Source organism: Scomber japonicus, chromosome 10, assembly GCF_027409825.1.
Source record: "Scomber japonicus isolate fScoJap1 chromosome 10, fScoJap1.pri, whole genome shotgun sequence".
Lineage (NCBI taxonomy): Eukaryota > Metazoa > Chordata > Actinopteri > Scombriformes > Scombridae > Scomber > Scomber japonicus.
The window spans coordinates 17,489,610-17,514,205 of record NC_070587.1 but is presented as its reverse complement, the minus strand read 5'-3'; the positions used below and the strand labels follow the sequence as shown (position 1 = coordinate 17,514,205).

The following is a 24,596-nucleotide window of genomic DNA, read 5'->3' as shown; positions in this document are numbered from 1 at the left end:
ACACACACACACACACACACACACACACAAGGCACATATACACAGACAGACGTCCCCTAAAGCAAACAATCTGTCTCTGATGTTCCCCAAATAAACAGCAAAGACTTATTGTCGTTTAACAGTGGAGTGGAAGACAAAAGTGGAAGGAGACAAATATAGAGGGAGGAAGAAAGGAGAAGGAAGAAGAGAGGCAATGAGATTGAGGATGTCATTCAGTTTGAAGGAATGATTATGTGTGTGGATGTAAGAGAAAAAGTCCAATTGAGAGAGAGAGTGAGAGGGGGAGGGGGGGGTGCAAGTGGAGGTGGCTAAAAATGAGCAAAGACAAGATGGGAGAGGAGAGAAAGTTGAGGTGAGGAGAACCAAACTGAAAGTGACACAGAATGAGAGAGAGGAGTTGAAGATACAGAACGATCAGATATAATGTAGATAGAGAGAAAGATGGTGTGCTACACTGAAGAAAATGGAAACAAAGGACAGACAAAGAGAGCTGTGCCCCGCCAGCATGATTTGTGAGGTGGAGCATTATGGAAGGCTCAGTTTCTCACCCAGACACATATGAACACACACACACACACACACACACACACACACACACACACACTTATACATACTGAGACGTATACCTATGTAATTTTTTGTTAAGTGAATATACACATTTGTGGAAGTGGAAACATAGTTGAAGGTATAGACTATGCTCAGGTGGGTATGATGGTGTTAAGTCTTATTTGCTAAAACTGTATTTATCAGCACTGTAAACAGGACTTAGCGGACAAGCTTGATTACTTGTCAAATTGAGAAGAAAACTGTTGTGTTGCAACGATTTCCACAACAGGTTATCATGATATTCAGTTATAATTGAAACAGGGCAGGAGGTATTGTGAGGCTACCAGTGACTGGGATGTATTGATAGATACTTAATTAACTTCACTAATTAAAATCACACACAAATACAGTTACGCAAACACTTCCTCTTTTTTTAATCCCAAAGATTGCCCTCTATACTGAAAGACGTGTATTGCTTGTATTTTCAAGGGGTGTCTATTTTCTCCACTCCACTTTGTATGTGTTTGGTTTGTGTGTGTGTGTGTGTTTGTGTGTGTGTTTGTGTAGGTGTGTGTGACCATTAATGTATGTTTGTCCACTTAAATTGCTCTGTGCCCACTAACCGGTGGAATTCGGCCAGCCAGACCCTCTGTGTGCTGATCCACAAAACACACACACACACACACACACACGCACACTGTGCTTACTGATGTAATGCACAGAGAGAATGTGTGTCTCTGAAGCCAGGTTCTGTTGATTTATGTCACTGGCTTTCTGTGTCACTGACAGTCTGTGGCATTTCCGAGGCTGTTGCAGTGACATTATGATAGGTCTTTGTGTTTTGTTTTGTTGTTAGTCTACTTATTACTTACATTTGTTATCTTGGGTACAAAAAAACACCTCAACCATCCCTCTAATCAAAGGATTACTCTTATTCTCTTGCTGTGTAATGTCTGTGTGTTCCTGTGTGTGTGCATATCATTGAAGGATGTGTGCTTTTGCCTTTGCCTGTGTGTTCCTCTGATTGGTATCACAGTCTGCCGATGGAGGCTGATGTATTGACAAGAAACAGCAATATTTTACTCTCTAGCCACAAGATTAATGCCTACATTGATCACATGGCCAGAGCTTCCATCAGCCCTCGTTAACAGGAAGTCCATTGATCTGGAGCTTTCTGACTTGTCCTGCTGGTTCTTTTCAAAGAGACAGGATGTCTAGATCGGGCATAGACTTGAATCTTTCTGTTTTTTAACCAGTGACTGATACAGAAACTGCTGTATTACAGTCAATTTTTTTTGTTAGGTTCTCTTATATGAATACAGGAAACTTAGATATTTAGGTTTATATTGTTTCACACGTCTTTGGGCTAGCTCCACCGCTTTAAATGTGTGATAAACAATGTAATTGCCTCTAATGTGTCCTCATGTCTTTAGTGAGCAGAGCTGTCATGCTAATTCAACATTCCAACTTGAGGTGTAAATTGATAATCACAGTCTATGTATTTACTATACGTTGTAATTCTGTCTTCTTTGTGCTCGTCGTTCAATAATGTTCTACCCCCACACAGTGATGGAGAGAGTGTGCAGCATAGGAAAGCTGTCCCTATCGAGCTCTAAAGAGAACATATCTGCTGTAGCTCTGCCATCACAGTGTCACAACATGTCAAAGCACCACAATATGCTTGTTCTTCATGACAGATTGAAAGACTTAATAAGGAAAACAGATTGGAAACAAGAAAATTTTGACTTTAAAGATCAAAAAGCCTGAAGCGATGATTCTTTTGATCTCACAGACCAGGATGGGAGACACACTCACAGGAAATATCACTGAGTATCTCGTTCATTTTGTGCAAATCCACCCTAAACCTAAATTCAGATGACATATCTCTGTTTGCTGATCTTTATTGCATAAAACATAAACATTCTTCATTCTTAAATGGCTAATCCAGAAGCTGGATGTTCATTTAACTTTTTTTTTTTTTTTTTTTTGGTTTGTTGTTTTGTTTTTTTTGTTGTTTTTTTCACATATGGTGATGTGTCACAAAATGGCTAAAGGGCAACTACCCATGACCTTTATCTGATATTTCTGACTCTCTGTCTCTCCCACTATCTCATGTAGTGTTGTAGTTTTAACAGTTCTCTTTGTCCTGCTCTCCCCTAATGGGCAGACAAACTGAGGACAAGAATGAAAAGAGTCCAGAGGTCAGTGAAGAGCCATTATCACTTTGTAGTTTCAATAATAATCAGGAGGCTTTTAAAAGTGTGTGCAGCCTTAAATGTCTGGTATGATCATGAGGCATTAAGCCCCCATTTATTGCAGAAATGGCTCAATACTTTCATAAATCGGAAATGAATTGTGTTTGATATTCTCGATAATGGAGGGAAAAATTGAATGAGGCTGTACTGAGAAAAAGATTGTGTAATTATGTGACAGTACTGCACTGTCAGGCCTGGTGTCAGCTTACATGTGTTATTTGGAGGCACATATTCAATACTCCAGCATAGATCTGGCAGTTAAAATGGGATGCTTTTGAAGTACTAACCAAATCATGCTGCCAGGCTCTAAACATTACAAAGACATTTGGTGCTATCTTTACATCATTTTTGGAATTACATTTTTCAATAAATATGTTGCTCTATCACTACGTTGTTTTCCTACTTATACAGCCAATTCCCTTTGTTTGTTTCAGCATTTTGATGTAAACATTTAGTGAATGCATTCAATTTCCTCTCCTCCAGGGATGCTCTTGGAGAATGGTTTGATGAGTAGTTGTCATTAATGGAGCAGCCAGGATGAGAGGGGGGGGGGGGGGGGGCATGAGATGGAAACTGTTTCAGTTTGCTTTAACCTAAATAAGAGTGAATATCTTCTAAATATCCCCAAGCTTCTTAAAACGGTCTCAGTCCTGTTGTTTATTACACATATCTCAATTTTAACGATGTAAAAATGCTAACAGCAATATCAATAACATTTTCAATATATATTTTTATTTAGTGTCAAATAGTGCCTCTTATGTGCAATTCTTGAACAAGTAACCCTCTAGAGTGTATAGTGTTCTGTCTCAGGGCTTTGAGCTCTTTGATGTACGTATCCCATTCAGCCTAGCCGAGGGATTTCTCATTCTGCTCAGCTGCCTTAAAGCTAAGATGTATAATATTTATCGCCTACACTTTATCAGGTGGAGCCCATTTAGTTTTTCTAATCTATGTCTTGTTTCATCATCCCACTTATTTTTTCTTTACCACCTATTTCTTTCACTGTGTTCCTCTCACCAGAACAGGAATGGATATGTTTGTTTGCTCTGCAGGAGTTTTAACAGTTTCCATGTTGCCCTGCTGCGGTTTGCAACATTCATTGAGTGGTAACAGTATGTGCTCCAGTCTTCACAGTACAAGTCACCCACCCTGCTACCTATATACAGACCATGTCAGTTAAACACAAAACACCACAGATCGAAAACACCTCTTAAAATCTCTAAAGTGCCAGTTCTTATTTTACCCTATAGCATTCACCTGTACACAAACACATTCAGACAGTCTGACTACCCACCACTTTGCCATTTTCTTTACAGCTCTTGTTCTCTTCTCATTCTTTTTTTAAACCTGAAAAACACAAATTGACAAAGCAGTGGCGATTTGACAGATAAACTCAACTGATAAATGAAGTACAGCAAATCTTGGTTAATGGGTATAAATATTTCTTGGCCCCAGTTTACAAAGAAACCTACATGTAGCTTTTGTCCAGTTAAAGGAACAAATACTGACAAAATACACTTTGCTTTTCTTTATTTTCAGTCATGTATATAATGTCAGATATTTATATTAAACATGACCAAAGTGTCAAATAATAAGGTAAACGTATGTAGAAGTTATCCCTTTCAGTAAGTGAAGGTTATGATACAGCAACGCCACACTTCAGTGGTGATGGCAAGAATAGCATGTATGCCAATATCTTTATTAAAGTGAATTAGTGATGGCTGTTTCTGCTTGTACTGTTCCTCCCTGTATTTTTTCCAACTGATCTGCTGAACAAAGAGCTCCAAATATCTACATATGTTCCATCGGTCTGGTTGTAGCTTCACTAACTAAGCTCTACTAATTCGGTGAGGAGTATGTTTGATTTTCTGGAAGGGGGGTTGTTAAAGAGACTGGAGGTAAGACTGCCTGTTAGTGACAGAGGCTGAACTGAGGGGCTGCATGAAGGGCCACTATAAGATAAATAAGGATTTTTTTTTTATCTGTGAATCATTCAAAGCTACTCTAGTGGAGTCAAAAAAAAAAAAATACAGAGATGGAAATGAGCATAATAGGTCCCCTTTAAATATGTTGTCTTCTCGCTTCAGTTACTTCCTCTTGTCAAGTTCATAGATCTTGGCAATGACAGATGTTTCTTTAGGAATACTGTCTCCTGGGAAATACACATGTGCCATGACGCACAACTACAAACCCCACATAGCTGTTAGATGTGTGGGTTGGTCTTTTTTGGTCTTTCACTATTTTAGATCACACACTCTTCATGGATATGAAACTCAAAAGCACCTGCTGGGCATGAAAGAGAAAATAAATTCAGATACAAATACTAAAAGTTGACATGATGAAGTGTTTATCAATTACATACTTGGTAGCCATAGTAAGATACTTTTAATATTAATGTGTGATATGTTGGAAGATTAATACAAACTATTTCTTCATGTGTTACTTTTTATACATATATATATTAGATGTAAACACATGGACCACAGACCATTTTCAAAAGCAACCAAATACCAAGGAATATAATAAAGCCAACTGAGAATAACACAAATATGAGTAATAAAGAAGCTCCATGATTAAATGTGACTAAAGTATGTACTTGACAAAAAAAATTGAGAAATCACTGGCTGTGCACTTGTTCCCACTGCATGTGTTAGTTTGACAATGAAGCTCCACCAAATGTAATCCACTAAACTGCCAATTCTGCCACCATTAATTTTCTATGAGACATGAACAGTTGTCTGCACAATGCAGTAGTTTCCACTGTGCTGATATTTGGATTTCCCATGATATATGAGACCCCCACCCCCCTCAAGAGAAACACAGCCTGGAAGGGAAATTTAGTTGTGCTCAGGGCCACAAAGATCGATTTATGTGTGAAATTGTTCTCATTCCATTTGGATTTCATTTCATTTCATCAACTTCATCTCCTGTTTACTAAAATTTTAAATCTTCCTGAACTCTATAGGTATCCAAATATTTGGTTCAGGCAATGTTAATGAGTTTGACATGGCCAAAAGAGATCCATTATAAGGGTCAGTCACCGCTGCACCCAAATTCATCAGTGAATTATTCACTCAGTAGAGTGCAGTGTTCTCATTTAACCATTGGGTATGAATAAAAACAGGGCTTGAAAAAGGCACATTCCACTTAACATGCAAAATTCTGATCTATAAAAACAAATTCAGCAAGAGAATGTGCGCACCTGTACATAAACTCTGAACATTTTGGAGATGGGAACTTGGTGACACAGATGGTGAGGTGGAGAATTGAATCCAGATTGTATAATGATTCCTATCACACATTTAATTTTCATTTCATATCAGTGTTAATTACAGATCCATGTTATCATAAACATTCAAACCAGCAGTGTTATCTGTACTTGTACTTGTAGTGAGCCATAACTATTCTGTAAGCACCGTTCAATTTGAAAAGATATAACCCAACTCAGATCTTAAATCAAAGTCCGTTCAACATTTCATCAGCACTGTCTCACATAAAGCACAGAGGAGAAGGTCAGTTATGGAGCAACACAGCAGCTGTTCAAATGAATGATGTCAGAATGAGGCAGGTGGCAGGATTCAGGAAAGTTAGCATGCCTATCACCAAGGGTGTGTGGTGTAAAAATGACTTAAAACTGGTAACTGGGAAGTGGCCCACCAAAAGGATGTTCTGTAAGAATTTAAGATGTCTTACTCCCCAGGAAGGTTTGTATATGGTTGTTTTGGCTTAAACACATAACTTAGAGATGCCCAAAAATGGGTAAATAAAACAGTAAGAGTCCATTCAAGGCTGTTGGTCCTTCTTCTACAGCTGCCAACCGCAAATGAGAAGCATATGCTGATTCTTGACACTGATTGGTCAGGTGTCTCAACACAGAGAGAATAATTGGTCCAGCAAAAGAAACACATTTACATCAATTTTCATGGAAACTTTTGATTGACCATTTATGGTTGAATGTGGGCATGTACAGGGCTGGACATGGGGTTGATCCATATGCTCACATTTCCAGGTGGACTGTGATTTATAAAGGGAAACATATGTGTATTTGTGCAAACACACAGTTTCATAAATCTGATTATTTTTTGGCACACACCATTTTTGGCTTTTGATTTTAGTATGGATCCTACGCACTGTTTCATAAATAAAACCCCAGAACTCAACCAGCTGTGTCTAGGTACATTAGGTACAGTATAGTCTTTAAGATGCATAGAATCCTGTATTGGTATTGTAATCGAGTGTCCCTCTGGGTTTACTTAACTGTGTAAACTTAATAAAGTTATAATAAATGGATGGTCCAAACATCTTAGTTTAAACATTGTTATATATTTAGAACCTTTTGTTATTTATTTCGAACAGTTTGTTGTAACACACCATACAAAATAAATCACTCCCTTCCTCCCTCTACCTTCCCAGACAAGAGTCTCACTTAGCAGCTCCTACCAGCCAGGAGGAGTGAGGGGTCAGCAGTCAATGGTGTTATAAAAACTAAATGTCATTAAATAGGTTTTTCAACAATTGTGAATCACTAATACCTAACTATGAGAGGTATTAGGCTTATAGGTCCACTTGTATGCAATATTAGCTATAGACAGATACACACACAGACAAACTTACAGACACACACAACTCCTGGCACAGATAATTAATTAATCAGTTTATGGTACAGCATCACAAGAATGAGAGCAGCAGGGGTCAAACTGACAATTAAAAATGTCCTTCCTTCTTTCACAGCCCTCTTGTGAAAGCAACAGATTGTAGTGATGGAACTGTAAAATCAAGCTGAATAATTAATTTGATGCATTACTTTCAATGGCTTTTTCTACAGGTGATCTTGTTTCTGGGTCTTTTGTTGTTCTTGCCTCCTGCATGTAAGGCAGCTTATAGGCTCGCCTATTAAAAATAAATAACATTCATTATTGTTTTCATCAGTATTAATGGCTTGTCGATGTGGTTGTGAATGAATACAAAGCAAATTACAGATTGTATTACAGAAATTTTGCCACCACTGGCACCACCTGAGGCTAATACAGTAGTGACATTGCTCTTGTCTTGTTTTACATACTACGTTTTTATATATTTCTTTGGCTTTGTAGTACCACACACTGGAGTACTGATAGGTACTGTGAAAGGAATTTCTATTTTTTTTAAAAACATAACCCTTCATTAATTCTGTGGAAGTAAAATACAGACAAGCTTTTAGAACAATGTCAAAAATGTCTCTGTCAAACTGAATAATTGCTTTGATGAGACAGCTCAATAAACAATGTGCCTTAATAGGTGGGCTGATTTTGCAGTCTATCCTTTTCACTTTTTGCACATTAGCCAGGATTTTTTAATTAATATCCAGTGAAAATCATTTTACCATTCATGCCTCGTTTGCAACACAAATTTTGCAATATTGACTAATTGCATGTCAGTGGCAGATATCTGAAAGTGAAACTCAACAATAGCAACACACACACACATGCACACACACACACACAAATAAACAATTTTCAACATGAACCATTCCCTCACACTAACCCAGAAATGCACACACACACACACAAACTAAAAAGTTAGAGTTCACCACTGTCTTCTCTGTATGTTATATGTTAATTTGACAGCATTGTGAAATGCTATGCCAGTATAATCAGACATTTCTTCTTTATTTCTGAGCTACACAGAGTGATGAGGCTTCACAATTTGACACAAACAATTTTATATTATACACAAAGGTAAATACTGCATTGCAATGATTTTCTGCAGACTCATAATTGCCAGTTAGTGCCAGCTAATAGACTCTTTAAAAATGCAGTCAATGACTCAAACATGCCTTGGTGGATGTATTAAAGTAACAAGTGAGAGGCAGAGTATAAAAGTAGGTGGCTTATTCAATTCAATTCAATTCAATAAAAATAATGAAATAATAGGATTAAACTGCTGGTATCCAAGAATGTGGCAGCAATAAACAAATGTTTCAATTATTATCAGTGAGAAGAAACTCGAGTTTCTCCAGGACCACTTAGGGCCTGTCCTAATTTTCTTCCCATATAAATACTGGATTTGTGCAGCACTAAGACAACCAGAACATTTGAACAACATTGATATACAGTGTGGGTGTATGAGTTTATGCATGTAAACATTGGCCCATCCTTCTTGGCCAGTTTTTAAAGGGGACCTATTATACTCCTTTCCAGCTCTATATTTTTATTCTGGAGTTTTATGAACTTTGAATCATACAAAAGTACATTAGTGGAGTCCTAATGTACTTTTGTATGATTCAAAGTTCATAAAACTCCTTATTTATCTTACACTGTTCCTTTATAATCATCTGGAGCCTTTTCATCAAAACAACTAATGTTGTATATTTCAATTTATGTGTCTGTGTATGTATATATATTCTGCTATTTGGTGTTATACAGAATGATTCATCACTTACTGTCCCTGCTGTTGTTATCGTATTGTTTATCACTTTTAATAAGAACTGTTCAGAAACGCCCCTGTGTTGTCATGTCGCATACAGGATGTTAATATAAGAGATGAAGGAAAGGTACATCATTTAGAGATTTAGAATTTAGTCTGTCATTGTTTAGTAGGCATCAGTCACATCAAAGGACATTTCAGTATCACATTTATTTTGGTCTGTCAGATTCGTATCACTTTTTTGCATAATTGTTTCCAACAATAACCGGCCCAAATAAACTAACTTTTGGGCTGTCTGTTTGAGAAGCCTGGTGAAAAAAACAACATCAGATTCAATTCAAACACAGAGGTATCCTTTTCATGCATATGCCAAGGACAAACAATTGTTTCAGATCAGCTAGAGTTTCTGCTACAGTATCTTTGTATGGCACTTTAGAGAAGATGCAGAGGGGGAAAGAAGTGTCCTGACTATAGACTTGACAGGATGTCAGCTGTCGACAGTGTGGCTTTTTCTCGATCTGTCACACCACTAAAACAAAACAGCAACAGAGCACAGATTCTGCCTTTAAGTCTTTATCAAGTGTGTGTGTGCGTGTGTCTTTGCATCACATATTGTATGTTACTTATGAAGTAGCAATCATTTTTCATCCAAAAACACACACACAAACATATCAGTAAACCTACTGTGCAAAGACATAGATATATTCTTTCCTGTTCCTGCAAACCTGCAAGTTAAATCCTCATTATGTCATTTTTACATGTATCTTTTACCGTAGTCTGAGCCTCATCCTATTCTAAAGAAAAACATTGAATTCATAACTATTTCATATAAATAATACTCTTCTTCTTTTCATTTCTCCATCGCCCATTAATGCCATATTTTTTATTCAACCTAAACTCAGCTCTTGACAGTATTTACATTTGCATTATAGTGACTAAATATCACCAAAGGAATCGCTCTGGTGTCTAACACTAACTCTAAAGCCAAGTCCTAACTCACAGTCTAAGTGAGTTTATAACAATGAGAAACAGACAGCGTCAATATATTTTCTTTCTATTTTCTATCCTCACTTAAAGGATAGGTTCACAATGTTTGATCTAAGTCATAAAACAATAGACGCATGCTGCTTTTTGCTCTAATTGCTCCTCGTGTTCATACTGGCCATTAAGAGATCCCTTTATAATGCACTTTCAATGTAAGTGAAGGGGGAACAATATGCAGCCCTCCTTCCGAGCAAAAATGTATTTAAAAGTTTTATTTGAAGCTGTAATGCTTCGTCAATTTATCTTTTCTTATAATCCTTTCACTGCAGTGGAACAGGAAAACACTGCATCAAGACACAAAGAGGAGTTTTTTTACTGTAAAGAATTTAGATCTATTTTATTTGACTATCTCAGATGAGCTGAAACCTCATATTATCTTAAGAATAACCTTGCTCAGAATATGCTCATAACAAGGACTATGGATTTTGTCCCCCATCACTTTTAAGCTCATTTGGAGGGGATCTTCTAGGTCATTATGAATAGGGGGAATCATTACAGTATGAAAAAAACTCTTGTATGAATTTTGCTTTGTACACTTCCCATGCACCTACGCACATGACTGTTTGCGAAAATGTATATGAAGGCATAGAGCGAAATCAGTAAAACAACAGAGCACAAGAGAGGGTGGTGATGGAGAAAGATGAATAGCAAAGCTGAGGGATCATAACAGAAGCTCTGCCGTGTGACCTGTTATTCAGATAGAAATCAAGTTAAAGCAGTGTAATGACAAAGTACTCCTAAACACAGTATGATCACACAGCACTGTGTTTCTCGGCCTACATACCTTTGGAGTACTCATCCAGGCCCCAGGCATTCCAAATAACTCGTCTCAACCTTGAGTTCTGAATGCTTGTCTCCGCTGAGAACACCTCTTCTCATTTTTCAGTTTACTGAGATTGAGAAAACATTTTTCTTGAGGGAAATTGCGTACTTTATTTTGGCATTCATAATACTTGAATCAGTACCAGCATGTTGATATCGCCTTTGCTAGTTAATAATATTTCTTCTTTATTTCTGAGCTACACAGAGTGATGAGGCTACACAATTTGACACTCTCTGCAGACTCATCATTGCCAGTTAAAGAGGACAAGAGTGCCAGCTAATAGTCTCTTTAAAGATGCAGTCAATGACTCAAACATGCCTTAGTGGATGTATTAAAGTAACAAGTGAGAGGCAGAGCATAAAAGTAGGTGGCTTATTCAATTTTAGGGTCAAGAGGTGTCGCTATAAAAACTGAGTCAGGACATGAACAGGACATTTAGCAATCATGCCCCAGTGTGTTGCACATACAGTTTAGGGCTGTATAATTCCAGGAAAAATGTTAATGCTTTTGTATTTCTTTTTGTTTTACGTCATTGACTGCATCCTCTGCAGTTGTTATTCATACATCTTCATTTTATCAGTCTTATCTTTGTCCAATCAATTTGTAGTCTTATCAGAAGGAAATTTAAACTCAACTGAGGACGTAAGATTAACTAACGTTTATTATTTTTATCATTGATTAAGATATTGATTATTTTCTCAGTTAATTGATTAGTTGTTTGTTCTATAAAGTAGTAAAACTTGTTTATCAGCCTATGATACAACCCAAAAGTCCACAACCCAAAGATATTCAGTTTATGATCATAGAGGAATAAAAAAGCCAGAAAATATTCTCATTTAAGAAGCTGAAATAAGAGAATTTGAACATTTTTTCTCAAAAAAACAAACACAACATAACATAACACTTTATTAAAATAATTTTCAATCAGGTAATCATCTAGCCATTGCAGCTCTACATAAGTGTTTGATTTTCCAGGTTTTGATGTTTGAATTGATCACCAGACTTCTGATGGAATTTCAATTAAATACTCTGATATATACATTTTACACTGACTGTATTTACTGACTGTGTAAAATGACTGTGACACAGGCATTTACTTAGATCCAGATCTCATATGGATTATGTTAAACCAGTTATGTGTGTATGTTATCATGTCTGTCAATGTGCAACATGTTAAATCTATATGACTATAGATTTTGAAGATGTAGAATAAAACGCTGGTTGTAAGTTAGTGTATGTATCAATGTGTGCATGAAGTCTACAACTAGACATCTAAGAAATATACACTGGCATCACAGCTCACATAAGACAGAAGACTGTCTGTCTAATGTCTTACTACATTAGCCATTAAGTGTTTTATCTGAGTGTCCTGGTTAATGTTTGGATAATACTTTTTATTGTGTTTGTTGAGTCATGCTGATGTTAAAGCATTTCCCAGAAATAAGAACCCATTCTCCATGCTCTCTTGCTTCCCTCTAAAGAAGATATGCATTTAAAGTACAATAAATTGATACAGAACAAAGCCTTTTTTTCTGTAGGATAATCCTGCCCCAATCCAGCTACTTCCTGTTTTTTAAACAAGCCTATGGGCCATATGAGGCTGCAGCCTATCAGGTTTAAGTTAGAGTTTGGTGAACTTTTGTATAGGGGGTCACACTCAGCTAATCCTATTTGTAATCAAGGCTTTCTTCTTTTTCTCGAGTCCAGAAAAGTACTGTGTTGTCTTTGGAGAAATCACAATCGCAGTCTGTTGCCTGGGGTCAAGATGTGTGGAGTTATTTAGCGTATTAAGTATGCCTGTTAGGCTTGTCGTTTGAACCGCGCTCCCCATGCTTTGATGATTAGCCCATAGCTTTGTTTCCATGTCAAGGCTGCTTTTGTCGAAGCACGTTGTAGGAGTTGTAGGAGATGGTGCGATAACTGCTGTTGTTTAGATGTTTGGATTAGGGGTGGGAGAGATAAATGTACGAGCTGAAGTGCTGTTTTCAGGTCCAGTTGATTCATGTTATGTTTTTCTTTAAACCACAGCATAACACCCTTTCTTTACATCTTATTTTTGAAACGTAACTCTTAACACAATGCATGAAATCTTGCCTTTTCCTGCCATTAAAATGATTAATCCACCTCTGTTCTTTCTCTCTGCCTGATTCACTCTTCAGCCCCTGCAGAGCCATTGCTGTGCAAGTTTGCTGACGGAGGCCAGAAGAAGAGGCAGACCCAGGTCAAGTATCCCCAGAATGGCCGACCGTGGACACGGGAAGGAGAGGTGAGGCTTAAAATTATATTTAATCATCAAAAAGAAAATCTCACCACTATTCATCATAAAAGATCTCCAGCAGCAGCAGACACAGCAGTGAAAACATGAGTGAAAGTATATAGTAATAAAAAGAAGAACCATCTCTCTCAATCAGTTTATTAAAACAATTCTTCTTCCCTCTGACACTATAAAAGAAAACAACAGAATATTTCCTCAGGCAGAAATATGCTGAAGCTGTTATTTCCTAAATCAGCAATAACCTCTTGCCTCTCACAGTCAGAATGAGGACAATAGTACTGTCTACTTTGAAGGTTTCTAAGAGGAAACAAAACAGAAGATATGCTATTCTATAACTATATCACATGTATAACTGAAGTATGTTTTTTTACCCTTCTTTTTTTATTCATGTATATATATACACATCATACATACACACCAGGTGCACAACCCATTAAAAAAACAAATCAAAAATTCAAATGCAAGAAAACAAACTAATAACAAACAAAAACAAACCAACAAATAAAACAAAACAGCAACAACACAACATCTTAATACTAAAGGCCTAAATCCCAAACCAAGATCATAATCATAGCTCCTTAAGACAAGAAAGTAAAGTCCTCCACAATTCAACAAAAGTCTCTTCATGACCATATTTCTCATATGTCAGTCTCTCTCTAAGGGCACTAACTTCTTCTGAAATATTTTGCCCCTTAGCTTTCTAGCAAAAAGCACTACAATAGTCTTATCATAGTCTAGATACAGTATTAGACTATAACATAACATTAAGTACAAAAACTCAATCTGATTTCTTTTTCAGATTGTATTACAGACTTTTAAATCTGAAAAGCTTGACAGGCCCCCTATGGGGTCATTATCATCTTTCATTTCCAATAACATACTTTAGGCTGAATTAGAGATGCTGATGACAGTATGAAAGCTGCCATATATAAAGGTTGTTAAATTCAAAATCCAAAGTTTCTGCAAGACCTCAATGCCAAGTTATTTTCCCTTTTGTTGAAACTCCCACATCGGGTCTGTCATCTCCAGAAGAAATTAAACCTTGCACAGTGGATTGAAAGTAGATTGACTGTTGCACAATGTAGAGAGCTCAGAAGTTGTTAGTGTCAATACCAAAGCTTTAATTTACAGAACAAGAGAAAGTGAATAATAATGTCGCCACCCACACACTGAGTGCAGTTCTTAACAGTTTCCCAACATTCACATTACATGGTGGCTGGGAAGCAGGGAGCAGGACGGTTAAGTGTAATGAAATGGAACCGGGCTGAAATAACTGCGTGCTGAAACATCAGCCACCACAACAATAACAGGATGTCACAGCATATGTGCTTGACCTTCATGTGTGTCTGTGTATAGCAGGCACAGGTTACACTTTCAGTTTTTATTTTGTCAGAGCGTACAATGACACATCGCAACAGGGCTTCCAGAGGAAAAGCATCTCCTCAGAGGTTTTATTGATGAGACATCTGGCCATGGAGGTGCTTTAAGGGGCCTTGCTGCATCCTTCCAGTCGGTCAACTGACTATAATTCCCCACAAATAATGTTGTGGATTTAAAATGCTGTCCAGTTTCTGCTGTTAGATGGAAGAAACACAGGGCAAAACACAAATATCAGGATTGTTCACAGAGCTGATCTCTTCCTGTTCTTGCTGAGAAAGTCTTTTGTTATAAAAGATAATTTAATAGTTTGTGAGGGAGTGAGGGGAGAACCTATGGTGACCAAAAAACTCTGCTACCGTAGAAACATGGCGGTGCAACATGGCGGGCTTTGTGGAAGAGGACCAACTCCCTATGTAGATATAAAGGGCTCATTCTAAGATAAAAACACAATTATTCTCGTTTTTAGGTCATTATACACTAATTAAAACATACCTATGAATATTATAATCTATTTCTGCCAAGTCAGTTCTGCTAGATGCCACTAAATTCTACACGGTGCACCTTTAAGTCATATTTTTGTATGAAAATGAGTGAATTTGAATTAATTTATGTCTTTTGATGTTATCAATTGTTGGCACTTCTTTTTATTGATTCTTGTATATTCCCCCAGCCCTGGCAAGAGACAGTGTTTGGGGAAAAACCAAACATTGCAATAAAGTTCAGCATTAGGGCACACTTTCAACTCGTGTGCCAATTTGGAGAGAGGAGCATGGAATATAGAACAAATACAAATGCCTAGTGTAGGGCTACAGATAGAAGAGGAGGGCAGAACAGAGATAGAGGGAGGGATAGAGATGGAGTAAAAATAAAGATTAGAGGACTAAAAACAAAAGTTGCTTAAAGTTTGTTCCAACAATGCCAAGAGGCAGTCAAGTGGATCTTTTTCAAATGTCAGTACAGTCTCATTCATTTGCATAGGGTAAAAGAAACAGAGAGAAAAGCGTCACTCAATGATAAACACTTGACTTAATAGGGACAACATTTAATGGAGAGAAGGAAGGACAGAGAGAACACAAAGGCAACTAAAATACACTCGCTTTGACTTTATTCTGATACTGATGTAATGCAGAGAGAGTGCCAAACTTATTCATTTGTACTGAGTAGTGTTGTGATACTGAGCTCTGTAACTAGTAGCTCTGTTGAAAACTACAGTGCATGAGCAGCACCTCATGCAGTTGGGCTGTTAGAGTATATTATAGTTTGACGTTGTAAAATGGTGACAATATACATATGGGAATTGAAAACTGGATCACAATATTACAAATCTTTTCATCTGGCTCTCAAACTGTGGGAGGCTTTTTCCCACCAGTGTCCTCTCTCATTTCAACACAGTGAGAAAACAGTGCTCACTGAAATGAATTTTTGGCTCATTCTGACTGATAAACTGGTTTTGGAATCTCTTGGCCACTGTCATTTTCATGATTAGAGACGGTACAGATGTTTGCTGTGACAACAAGCACCAGCTGTGTGTGTGACAACTCAGACACACTGATTTCAAAACCCACCAGGAATCTCCTCTAGACATTTTCTTTCGGCTCCTTTATCTTTGCACAGTTTACAAAGTTGAAGGTTTATACATTTTCAACTCAAAAATATCCATTCCATTAACGTGTGTTTATTTCACCTCTATATATCATTTCACATTGTTAAACACAGCTGTACAGCAGCATTCACCTTTGCTTTTGTGAGTGGAGTATCACTGATACAGTTTTTTATGAAACCATCAAATAATAGTTTACACATCCATATTTTATTATTTGGCCAGAAAATATAAATATTTAAAAGTTTAAAGGTGTACATGATATAAGGTTTATTTAAGTGCTTATATCTCTCTCTATCTCTCTGTTTCTCTAGAGTGGTATGGCGTTGACATATGATCCCACCGCGATGCAGAACGGGTAGGTGGAAAGATTTCCTATCAGATTAGAAATGTGTCTCTCTTTTGGTTCCCATTCCCTGCCAAATATGCTTTACGGAAACACCACACAAAAAGTCACAACTTCACCTGTATTTAAGTGTAAGCTGTACTGACACCGCACCGATGCACGTACATCAACCAACCATCAGGACATCAACACTACTCACAAGAGCACCTGAATGCAAATGAGCAGACCAGACCGCACATACGCACACATTCTCAAACAGACACACACATGCTCTCTCCCTCTTTCTCTGTCCTACTCGCTACCTCATTCTCACATCTGACTGATGCAGCAGGCGCATTTATTTATGCACCTATGCATACAAGCTGTCAGACATGTAGGTTTTGATTGCAGACAGGGAAGTTAGGCAGTGTTGCAGTGCCGCTGTAAGACTTTCGTCAGCCGAGGCTATCTGCAGTGCTGCCAAGCTGAATGCAGAGAGCTGAGTGTCTGCCTGTTTCAGGAGGAAATTGGAGATCGGTCCTGTCTGCTAGGAACACTGCTGGTGATGCAATCTCAGGAGACGCTTCCCTGCAGCTCTGTTTCTTTCTCTCCTCCTCCTTGTCCTCCTCTTTTGCATCCCTACTTTACTTTTTCTTCCTCTTTCTGACTGTCGTCCTGTTGTACTTTGTGCATTTTACTTACTTCACTTCCTCCATACCATCTCTTTCCTTACATTCCGTGTTACTATTTTCTTGTTCCACCTTATCCCCAATGTGCTTTCAAGTGTTTTCAACTCTGTCTTCTGTTCTCCTCCTTCTGTGCATAGCTGTTTTGTCTAATCCCTTTACTCTTCTAATTCCTCTTCTCTATTTCCAAGCAGCTGCTTTACTTTTGGTCATCTTTGGTGTCTATGTGTGTGTGTGTGTGTGTGTGTGTGTGTGTGTGTGTGTGTGTGTGTGTGTGTGTGTGTGTGTGTGTGTGTGTGTGTGTGCGTGCGTGCGTGCGTAAATGCATGCTCACACTCAAGCATCTGCACGCTTACGGTGCTTAAACCCTCTCCGACCTCTCTTCCGAGGTCATCAGGGCTCCTTCCGGCAAAGCGCTAAATGACTGTGAAATGCTAATGCAGCTAATTAGAGAGGCAAAAAGCAGGGAGGAAAGCGGCTTGAATAAAAAGGGGGGGCCGGGCAGGGTCAAGAGGAGGGCAAAGGCAAAAATAAAGTCAGCCCAAGGAGAGGGGAAGGGTACGAATCAATTGCAGGTTTGCAAGTCTTTGCAAGCATGAGGACGGCTGGGTTTTAGGGTCTGATGCCAATCTGATGTTATTGAAAACATGTGTCCCAACCGGCCAGACTGCTTTGGCTTAAAGCCTGTCCTCTCTTTTATCAAGGAGACACAACATTCACTTTCTCAATCTCCCTCCCACCTCCTATCTGATCTGTTTGCTGTCCTTTGTTTCTATATCCTCCTCTCTTTCTTCCTGCCTTTGTTCTTACCTCTCTCGCTCTGCTTTTCTATCTATCCTGCCTTCCTTCTATTTCTTGAGCCCACATACACACGCACACACACACTCATATATGTTTTTGCATGCTTACCCACCTTTCTCAACTAAAAAGTCACTGAAGTCAGCACTAAATCATTTGCTAATTTTTCTGAGTAAACTCCTGACAGTGCGGCTAGGTCACACCAGGGATTCACAGAGAGGTTTTAAATTCAATCCTGTAGTAATGTTCTATTCGCAATTACATGTTTAGTGTATTGTTTAAACAGCCATGCTAGAGTCCCTATTGACAGCGTGCTGCTCAGGGCTAATAGGCTCCATCAATAACCTTGGATCTGTCCTCTGCCTACTATTTCTCTCTCTCAATACACATCACTCTAATGAAAAATACAATAAACACAATCAGAGGACCATATTGAATAACGCGGCTGCATTCGCTCATTTGTATTCATCAGTGACAGTAATACAGTATCTCTAATGCAAGTCATACATTAATTGTACAGTCAAAAAGATGGATCCACACTGCTGTATGATTACTAATGGTCTTTTGGTTGTTTTCCTTGTCACTGATCATCTCTTTGACAAAACTTGGATCCATTTGTATCTGTCCAATCCTTTCAATTTCAAGTGGTATCTATGGTTGACACATATTAAATTATGAGATACAGTGGTGTAACGCTAAGAACAAAAAAAATCTTTCAAGGCTTAACTCATAAGTAAATGAAATGAGACGGAAAGGCAACCTAGAGTTTCGAAGTGTGAATGGAAAATTTACATCCCTTCAAGGACAAATCTGTGTAAATTGAGCCAGGGTCAACACACCAAACATAGTACAGATGATCGACCTGCACATAAACTACATTTGCTCTTGCCTCTGCAGGAGAAAATGTACAATGGCAATAATTGATGAGATTTCTTTTTCTGGTTTCCAAGGAAGTGAAACACATTGTATTGTGGAAAAAGTAGAGAGTAGCTGTTGTAGCACTGCTCTTTCTGTACTACTACTTAGGCTTCAACACAACAAGTAGAGCATGAAAATTCAACAGGGAGGCTGGATGTCCGTGTGAAGCACAATCACGCTCCGGAGCTTATCGCAGGCAGTTGGAAACCAATTGCATCCACAAGGCCTGGACTGCAACAGTTCAAAAACATCTGAGGGTCCGCATCTCGCAGCCAAGTTCAAATCGTGCTATCGCTGACCAAACAAATGTAATGTGAAACAGAAAGTGCAATATCAGTACATGTGGGCACCCCAACAACCCTTTTTACCCTTGAAATGAGATGTGTATGTCTGGTGTCACATTGGAGTACCACCAATCTATCAGTGCTTTCCTGTCTCTTGGCTGGTTGCTGAGGCCAACAGTCACCCCAGTTAAGATAATAGAGTTTATCTTGTTTATTTAGTATATTTGATCCAGAGTAGTAGTTTAAGGTAACTTTCATGTAAGTGAGTTTGTTTATTAAAGGATTTTCTCCTCTAATTAAGCAACACTTGATTTGTGGCAAGTACCGTTTTATACAATCATGGCTGAGTTAGAGATAGATAGGGGAGGGTTTTTCTTTGTCCCTTCCTCCCCCCCCCCCTCTCTCTCTCTCTGTCTCTCTCTCTCTCTGTCTCTCTCTCTCTCTCTCTCTCTCTCTCTCTCTCTCTCTCTCTCGCTCTCTCTCTCTCTCTCTCTCTCTCTCTCTCTCTCTCTCTCTCTTTCTCCCCCTCCTCCTTTGCTCCATTATTCAGTCAACAGACACTTTGGGATCGATCGGGCACAGCAACACGGCCTGGCGGATGAAACATGTCCTCTCTAGGTACACAATGATAAATAAAGCACTGCAAGCCACAGCATTCTACCGCTGCAGGCTTTAGAGGGGGGTGAAAAAAAGACATGGAGCAAAATCAGAAGGGCAAACAAAGGTAGAGGTAGAGAAAGGTAGAGAAGTAAACAGAGGTAAAATGCAGATGTTACAGATGCAGCCTTTCCCTCATAGTCGAGTATGCGTAGGTGGAAACATAAAGGGCAATATTGAAATGTTTCACCCACTCACACATTGAGATGATAATTCATTATTATGCATAGCATAGCTTTGTAACATGATGTGTACTGTGGTGCAGTGTCTGAGATCTTTGATGGTATGGCATTGTGAAGCTGCAATATGTATTATTATTTATTCTTATTGTTTCACTGACAGCATTGATCATGTCTGATCTATTTTGTCAGCGGTGTCTGGAAGTGCACTTGGTGGTTGAAAACAAAAAGATACAAAGGCCCATTTTCACCTTTGAATGTGGCTGCATCTGGAGACCTAAAGCTGTTTAATGAAAAAGTATTTGATTTTACCATATCAGTGTCATGTTGTCACTGCTGATGAAAACCCACTGGTTTGTCTAAATAACAGGAGACTTTTGTAGTGAAGAATTTACAGGAAATTAAATGTGTTCTTCACAAATTTAGCTCAAAATTGGTCAGCACAACAAATATTTAGAGCTCTTTGTGCAGTGTATCACTTAGAAATAATCTAAGCAGAAATAGTACAAGCAGAAACAGCCACAGTGATGATGATGTCTTCAAAATGTCATGAGCTGACACCAGCTGGGGCTGAAAGTAGAAAGAAATGTTAGAAACTGAGTGTTCAGAGCAGTCTGAAGCCCGTGCTTTTTTTTGCTCACAGAGATTACTCCTACATATGTTTACCTCATGACAGAATGACTGAAAATAAGGAAAAGCATAAAAGGTCCCATTAAGTTTTGTGATGCTGATGATGTAAACCTTTTGTTGTTTGCTTCTATAGGTTCTACTCTTCGCCGTATAGCATCTCCACCAATCGGATGATTGCACAGACGTCAATCACACCATTCATTGCTGCCTCTCCTGTTTCCACATATCAGGTGGGTTACTGAGTTAATCTAAGCTTCAAGGACCACTAAAGGCTTCACCATTGCTCCAGAAATTGACAGGGATATCTTGAATGTCCATTGGAAAATTGGCAGTCTCATAAAGGACATAAGTTGTGTGTTTATATGAATCATTTAATGATATGATTTCATCATGTTGTTTATATTCCTAATCCAGGTTAATGTAGAAAACAGTTTTTTCTTTGGCCCTAGCCATTACAGCAAAGCACCCCAAGATCCAGTTTCTGACATGCTTTTGCTAGCTTGATAGCCAGCCATCAGATTTAATGTTCTGAGTCAGGACAAGGGTCCAACATACTTGAAATGAGTTAGCAACTGTATAAATGCATGGCAGCGGGGCTTTAGTTCACTAGTTGTAAATGTGAAGTTTTAGAGGATAAGACTGGTGATATTCTGTGTGTTTCTTTTATTGTCAACAATCCCTTGAAAAGACCAATCAAGTACTGCCTGTGTGTACCTTACTGACCTTAGTCCTCTGAATATGTTTCATTTTTATTGTGAACATGGGCATAGTTTACTGTACATGAGCCAGTCCCACATACAGTGTCTTACTGCTGTGAATACAGTAATTTCAGGACTATTAAGCACACCTAAATATAAGCCGCACCCACTGAATTTTAAAAAAATATTTATTTTGAACATAAATACGCTGCACATGTCTATAAGCCGCAAGTGCCTACATTGAAACAAAGGAACTTTACACAGGCTTTAAAGCAATGGTTCGGCGTAATTTCGACCTAGTGTCATATGCACCATGAGGTCTATCTGTCGCTACCCAATGTGAGTCGCTACCCAATGTGAGTCGCTACCCAATGTGAGTCTGACATGCGCAGTAGCGTTCGCCAATACACAGACACACAAACTCCTCAGGTCACGTGTGTAATGACTGACAGCTCTACACTCCCTCTGCTGGAGCCCTGCAGTAACTACACAACACTTAAATTATCATTATTCACATAAAACATGAGGAAACAGAGAAATAACTCTTCTCACAGTGCTGTAGCTGACAAAACAATATTTAAAATACAAGATAAACTATAACCTTAGAGATGTAAAAAGCATTCAAAAGTTCATATTTCTCACAAATCGCGATTGAGTCGGGTGAATAATGTGTTTTTTCCAAGCGGAGTTGCCGTACATAACCGTTCAAGATGGTGGACGCTGTCAGACTCACATCAGGTAGTGACCATAAACTGTATAAAAGAAATGGACGTAACATCTGTGACGTCACTCGAATCTAAGCAGCGCCATCTTGAAAATTTCAGGTGCATGCTGGGAAAAGTAAAAACACGGATTCTACTTATATGGGCATGAGGCATCCTTTAACATTTCAATTAGACCAGGGCTTTAATGTTAATGTATATGTTCTCGTTCACTGGCCCAAAAAATTCTGATCTCTGGTTTTAAAATTATTTCTGTTGTTATGTGTAGACAAAGATAATGTGTATAGTACTTATCAAAACCAGCATTACAAAGTGCTTTACAACAAACACATACAACACAACAATGAAATACACAGTAATGTATGAATAAACAGGCAGGGAAAAGGAATACAGGACGAATAAAGTTTAAAAACAATAAATGATTAAAAACTGTAAATAAAACACAGAGGATACAATGTAAAAATAATGGGTGAGTAAAAAATAGAAAGAAAATAAAACAATTTATGAGAAAACCTTTTGTTAATAAAGTCTTTCAAAGAAGATACTGATGTGGCAAGCACTCGACCCCCTTTAGTCTTTATGTGTGAGGTGGAAACAGTCAATAGGTCCCTGCCTGATGATTCAGGCTGTGCACTGCTTGTTACAGGGCCAGGCCATAAATAGCATTAAAAGTAATAAGTACAACCTTAAAATCAATCCTAAAATAAATGGGCAGCCAGTGTAAGGTCATTAAAATTGGAGTAAACTGTTCTCTTTTCTTGGTTTTTGTTTGGAGTCTATTAATTGATTTCTGATTTATTTAAAACACCATTGCAATAATCCAACTGTGAGGAAATAAATGCATGAACAATAGTTTGAGTATCATTAAAACTCAGTATTGATCGTATCCTAGCAATGTTCCTCAGATGGTTGAAGTAAGAACATACAGATCGAGCACATGGAGTTCATCTCAGGAAATATTTTAATACAGAAATTGAGTTTTCATCTGTTCTCTCCATTCGAGAGACCTCTCAGTCTAGCAGTAATAAAACACAGGCTCAAATTGCAGCACACCTCACATCGATCTTTCATCGTTAGGCACGTATCCTCCTTTTGTCTTTCTCCCCCTGTTCCCACGTGTTGCATTCTTTCTCCTTAACGCACACAAACTACACAAATTCATGTCAAAGTTGGTTCTTTTAAGAGGTTAACTCAGTACTTGATCCTCAGTTTGTCAAACAGATAGACTTTAAAACAAACAGCAGTCCTCCCCCGTAGCTTTTCTCCAGCACGAAGCACTGCTGTAAATGAGAAAGACAAATGCAAAGACACACCTTCAGCAGTGCAGAATCATGCACAGAAACACAATCACTTCCTGCTTTTTTAGAAGAAGAAATTCACCTAACTTTCATTACTTTAACTCTCCATAGACCGATATTGGTATGCTAAAACACACACATATTATTTCTATATGCATGCTTACTATATCTTATATGTGACAAAGAGGCCTTTGGGGACTTGTTTCTCCTCATGTTAGGGTTGGGCAGTGGGTAGCAGTAGGAGATGAAAGTGGTGATTTGTGGCCAAGACAGCCTTTGATGATGAAACCTCCACTGTGAAGCAGTAATTATTAGACAGTATTGCTCTCTGTGGTCTCCATATCCTCTTATAATTACAACATAACATACTGTATAGTGGACCCTCAGTTACCGCTGTAATATTCTTTAAGACACATTGCCGCAGGGACAGAGGCTCAGCAATGGGCTTGTAAAGACTTGAGCTAATGATTTATTTTTTCTCTTCTTCTATTTGGTTTCCTTATTTTCGCTCCATTCCTGTCATTCTGTCTTCCAATTGTCCCTCTTTATCTTCTCCCTTCCACTATTCTTTACTCACTAATAATAATCTTCTTTTTGATCTTCTCTTTCCTCTCATCTCCTCCTGACCTCCCTTCTGCATCCTCCTACACATGCTCATCCCCTCCCTCTTTAATTACTTTATTTTTCTCATCCTCCCTTTCTGTCTACTCTCCTTCTTTTCTATTTTTTATTTCCTTCATCATCCATCTCTTCTCTTCTCTTTTCTCCTCTTCTCTTCTCTTCTCTTCTCTTCTCTTCTCTTCTCTTCTCTTCTCTTCTCTTCTCTTCTCTTCTCTTCTCTTCTCTTCTCTTCTCTTCTCTACTCTACTCTACTCTACTCTACTCTACTCTACTCTACTCTACTCTACTCTACTCTACTCTTATCCTTTCTTCTTCTACTCTCCTCTCCATAGGTCCAGAGTACATCTTGGATGCCACATCAACAGTATGTTATGCAACCTACAGTAAGTTTGATTAAGCAGCATCTTCTTTGTTTTTGTGTCACACTGTATGTTATATGTTCCCACTTTTCA

General features: G+C 38.3%; 1 protein-coding gene across 1 annotated transcript in view; it reads left to right on the top strand.

The window, feature by feature from the left end:
• LOC128366334 (RNA-binding motif, single-stranded-interacting protein 3-like) overlaps window positions 1-24,596 on the top strand; it is a 120,887-nt gene that overhangs the window by 85,174 nt on the left and 11,117 nt on the right. Inside the window, exons 7-10 of the mRNA XM_053327014.1 lie at window positions 13,233-13,339; window positions 16,643-16,686; window positions 20,939-21,035; window positions 24,477-24,527. Coding sequence (XP_053182989.1) covers window positions 13,233-13,339; window positions 16,643-16,686; window positions 20,939-21,035; window positions 24,477-24,527 — 299 coding nt within the window. The remainder of the gene's footprint in view (window positions 1-13,232; window positions 13,340-16,642; window positions 16,687-20,938; window positions 21,036-24,476; window positions 24,528-24,596) is intronic.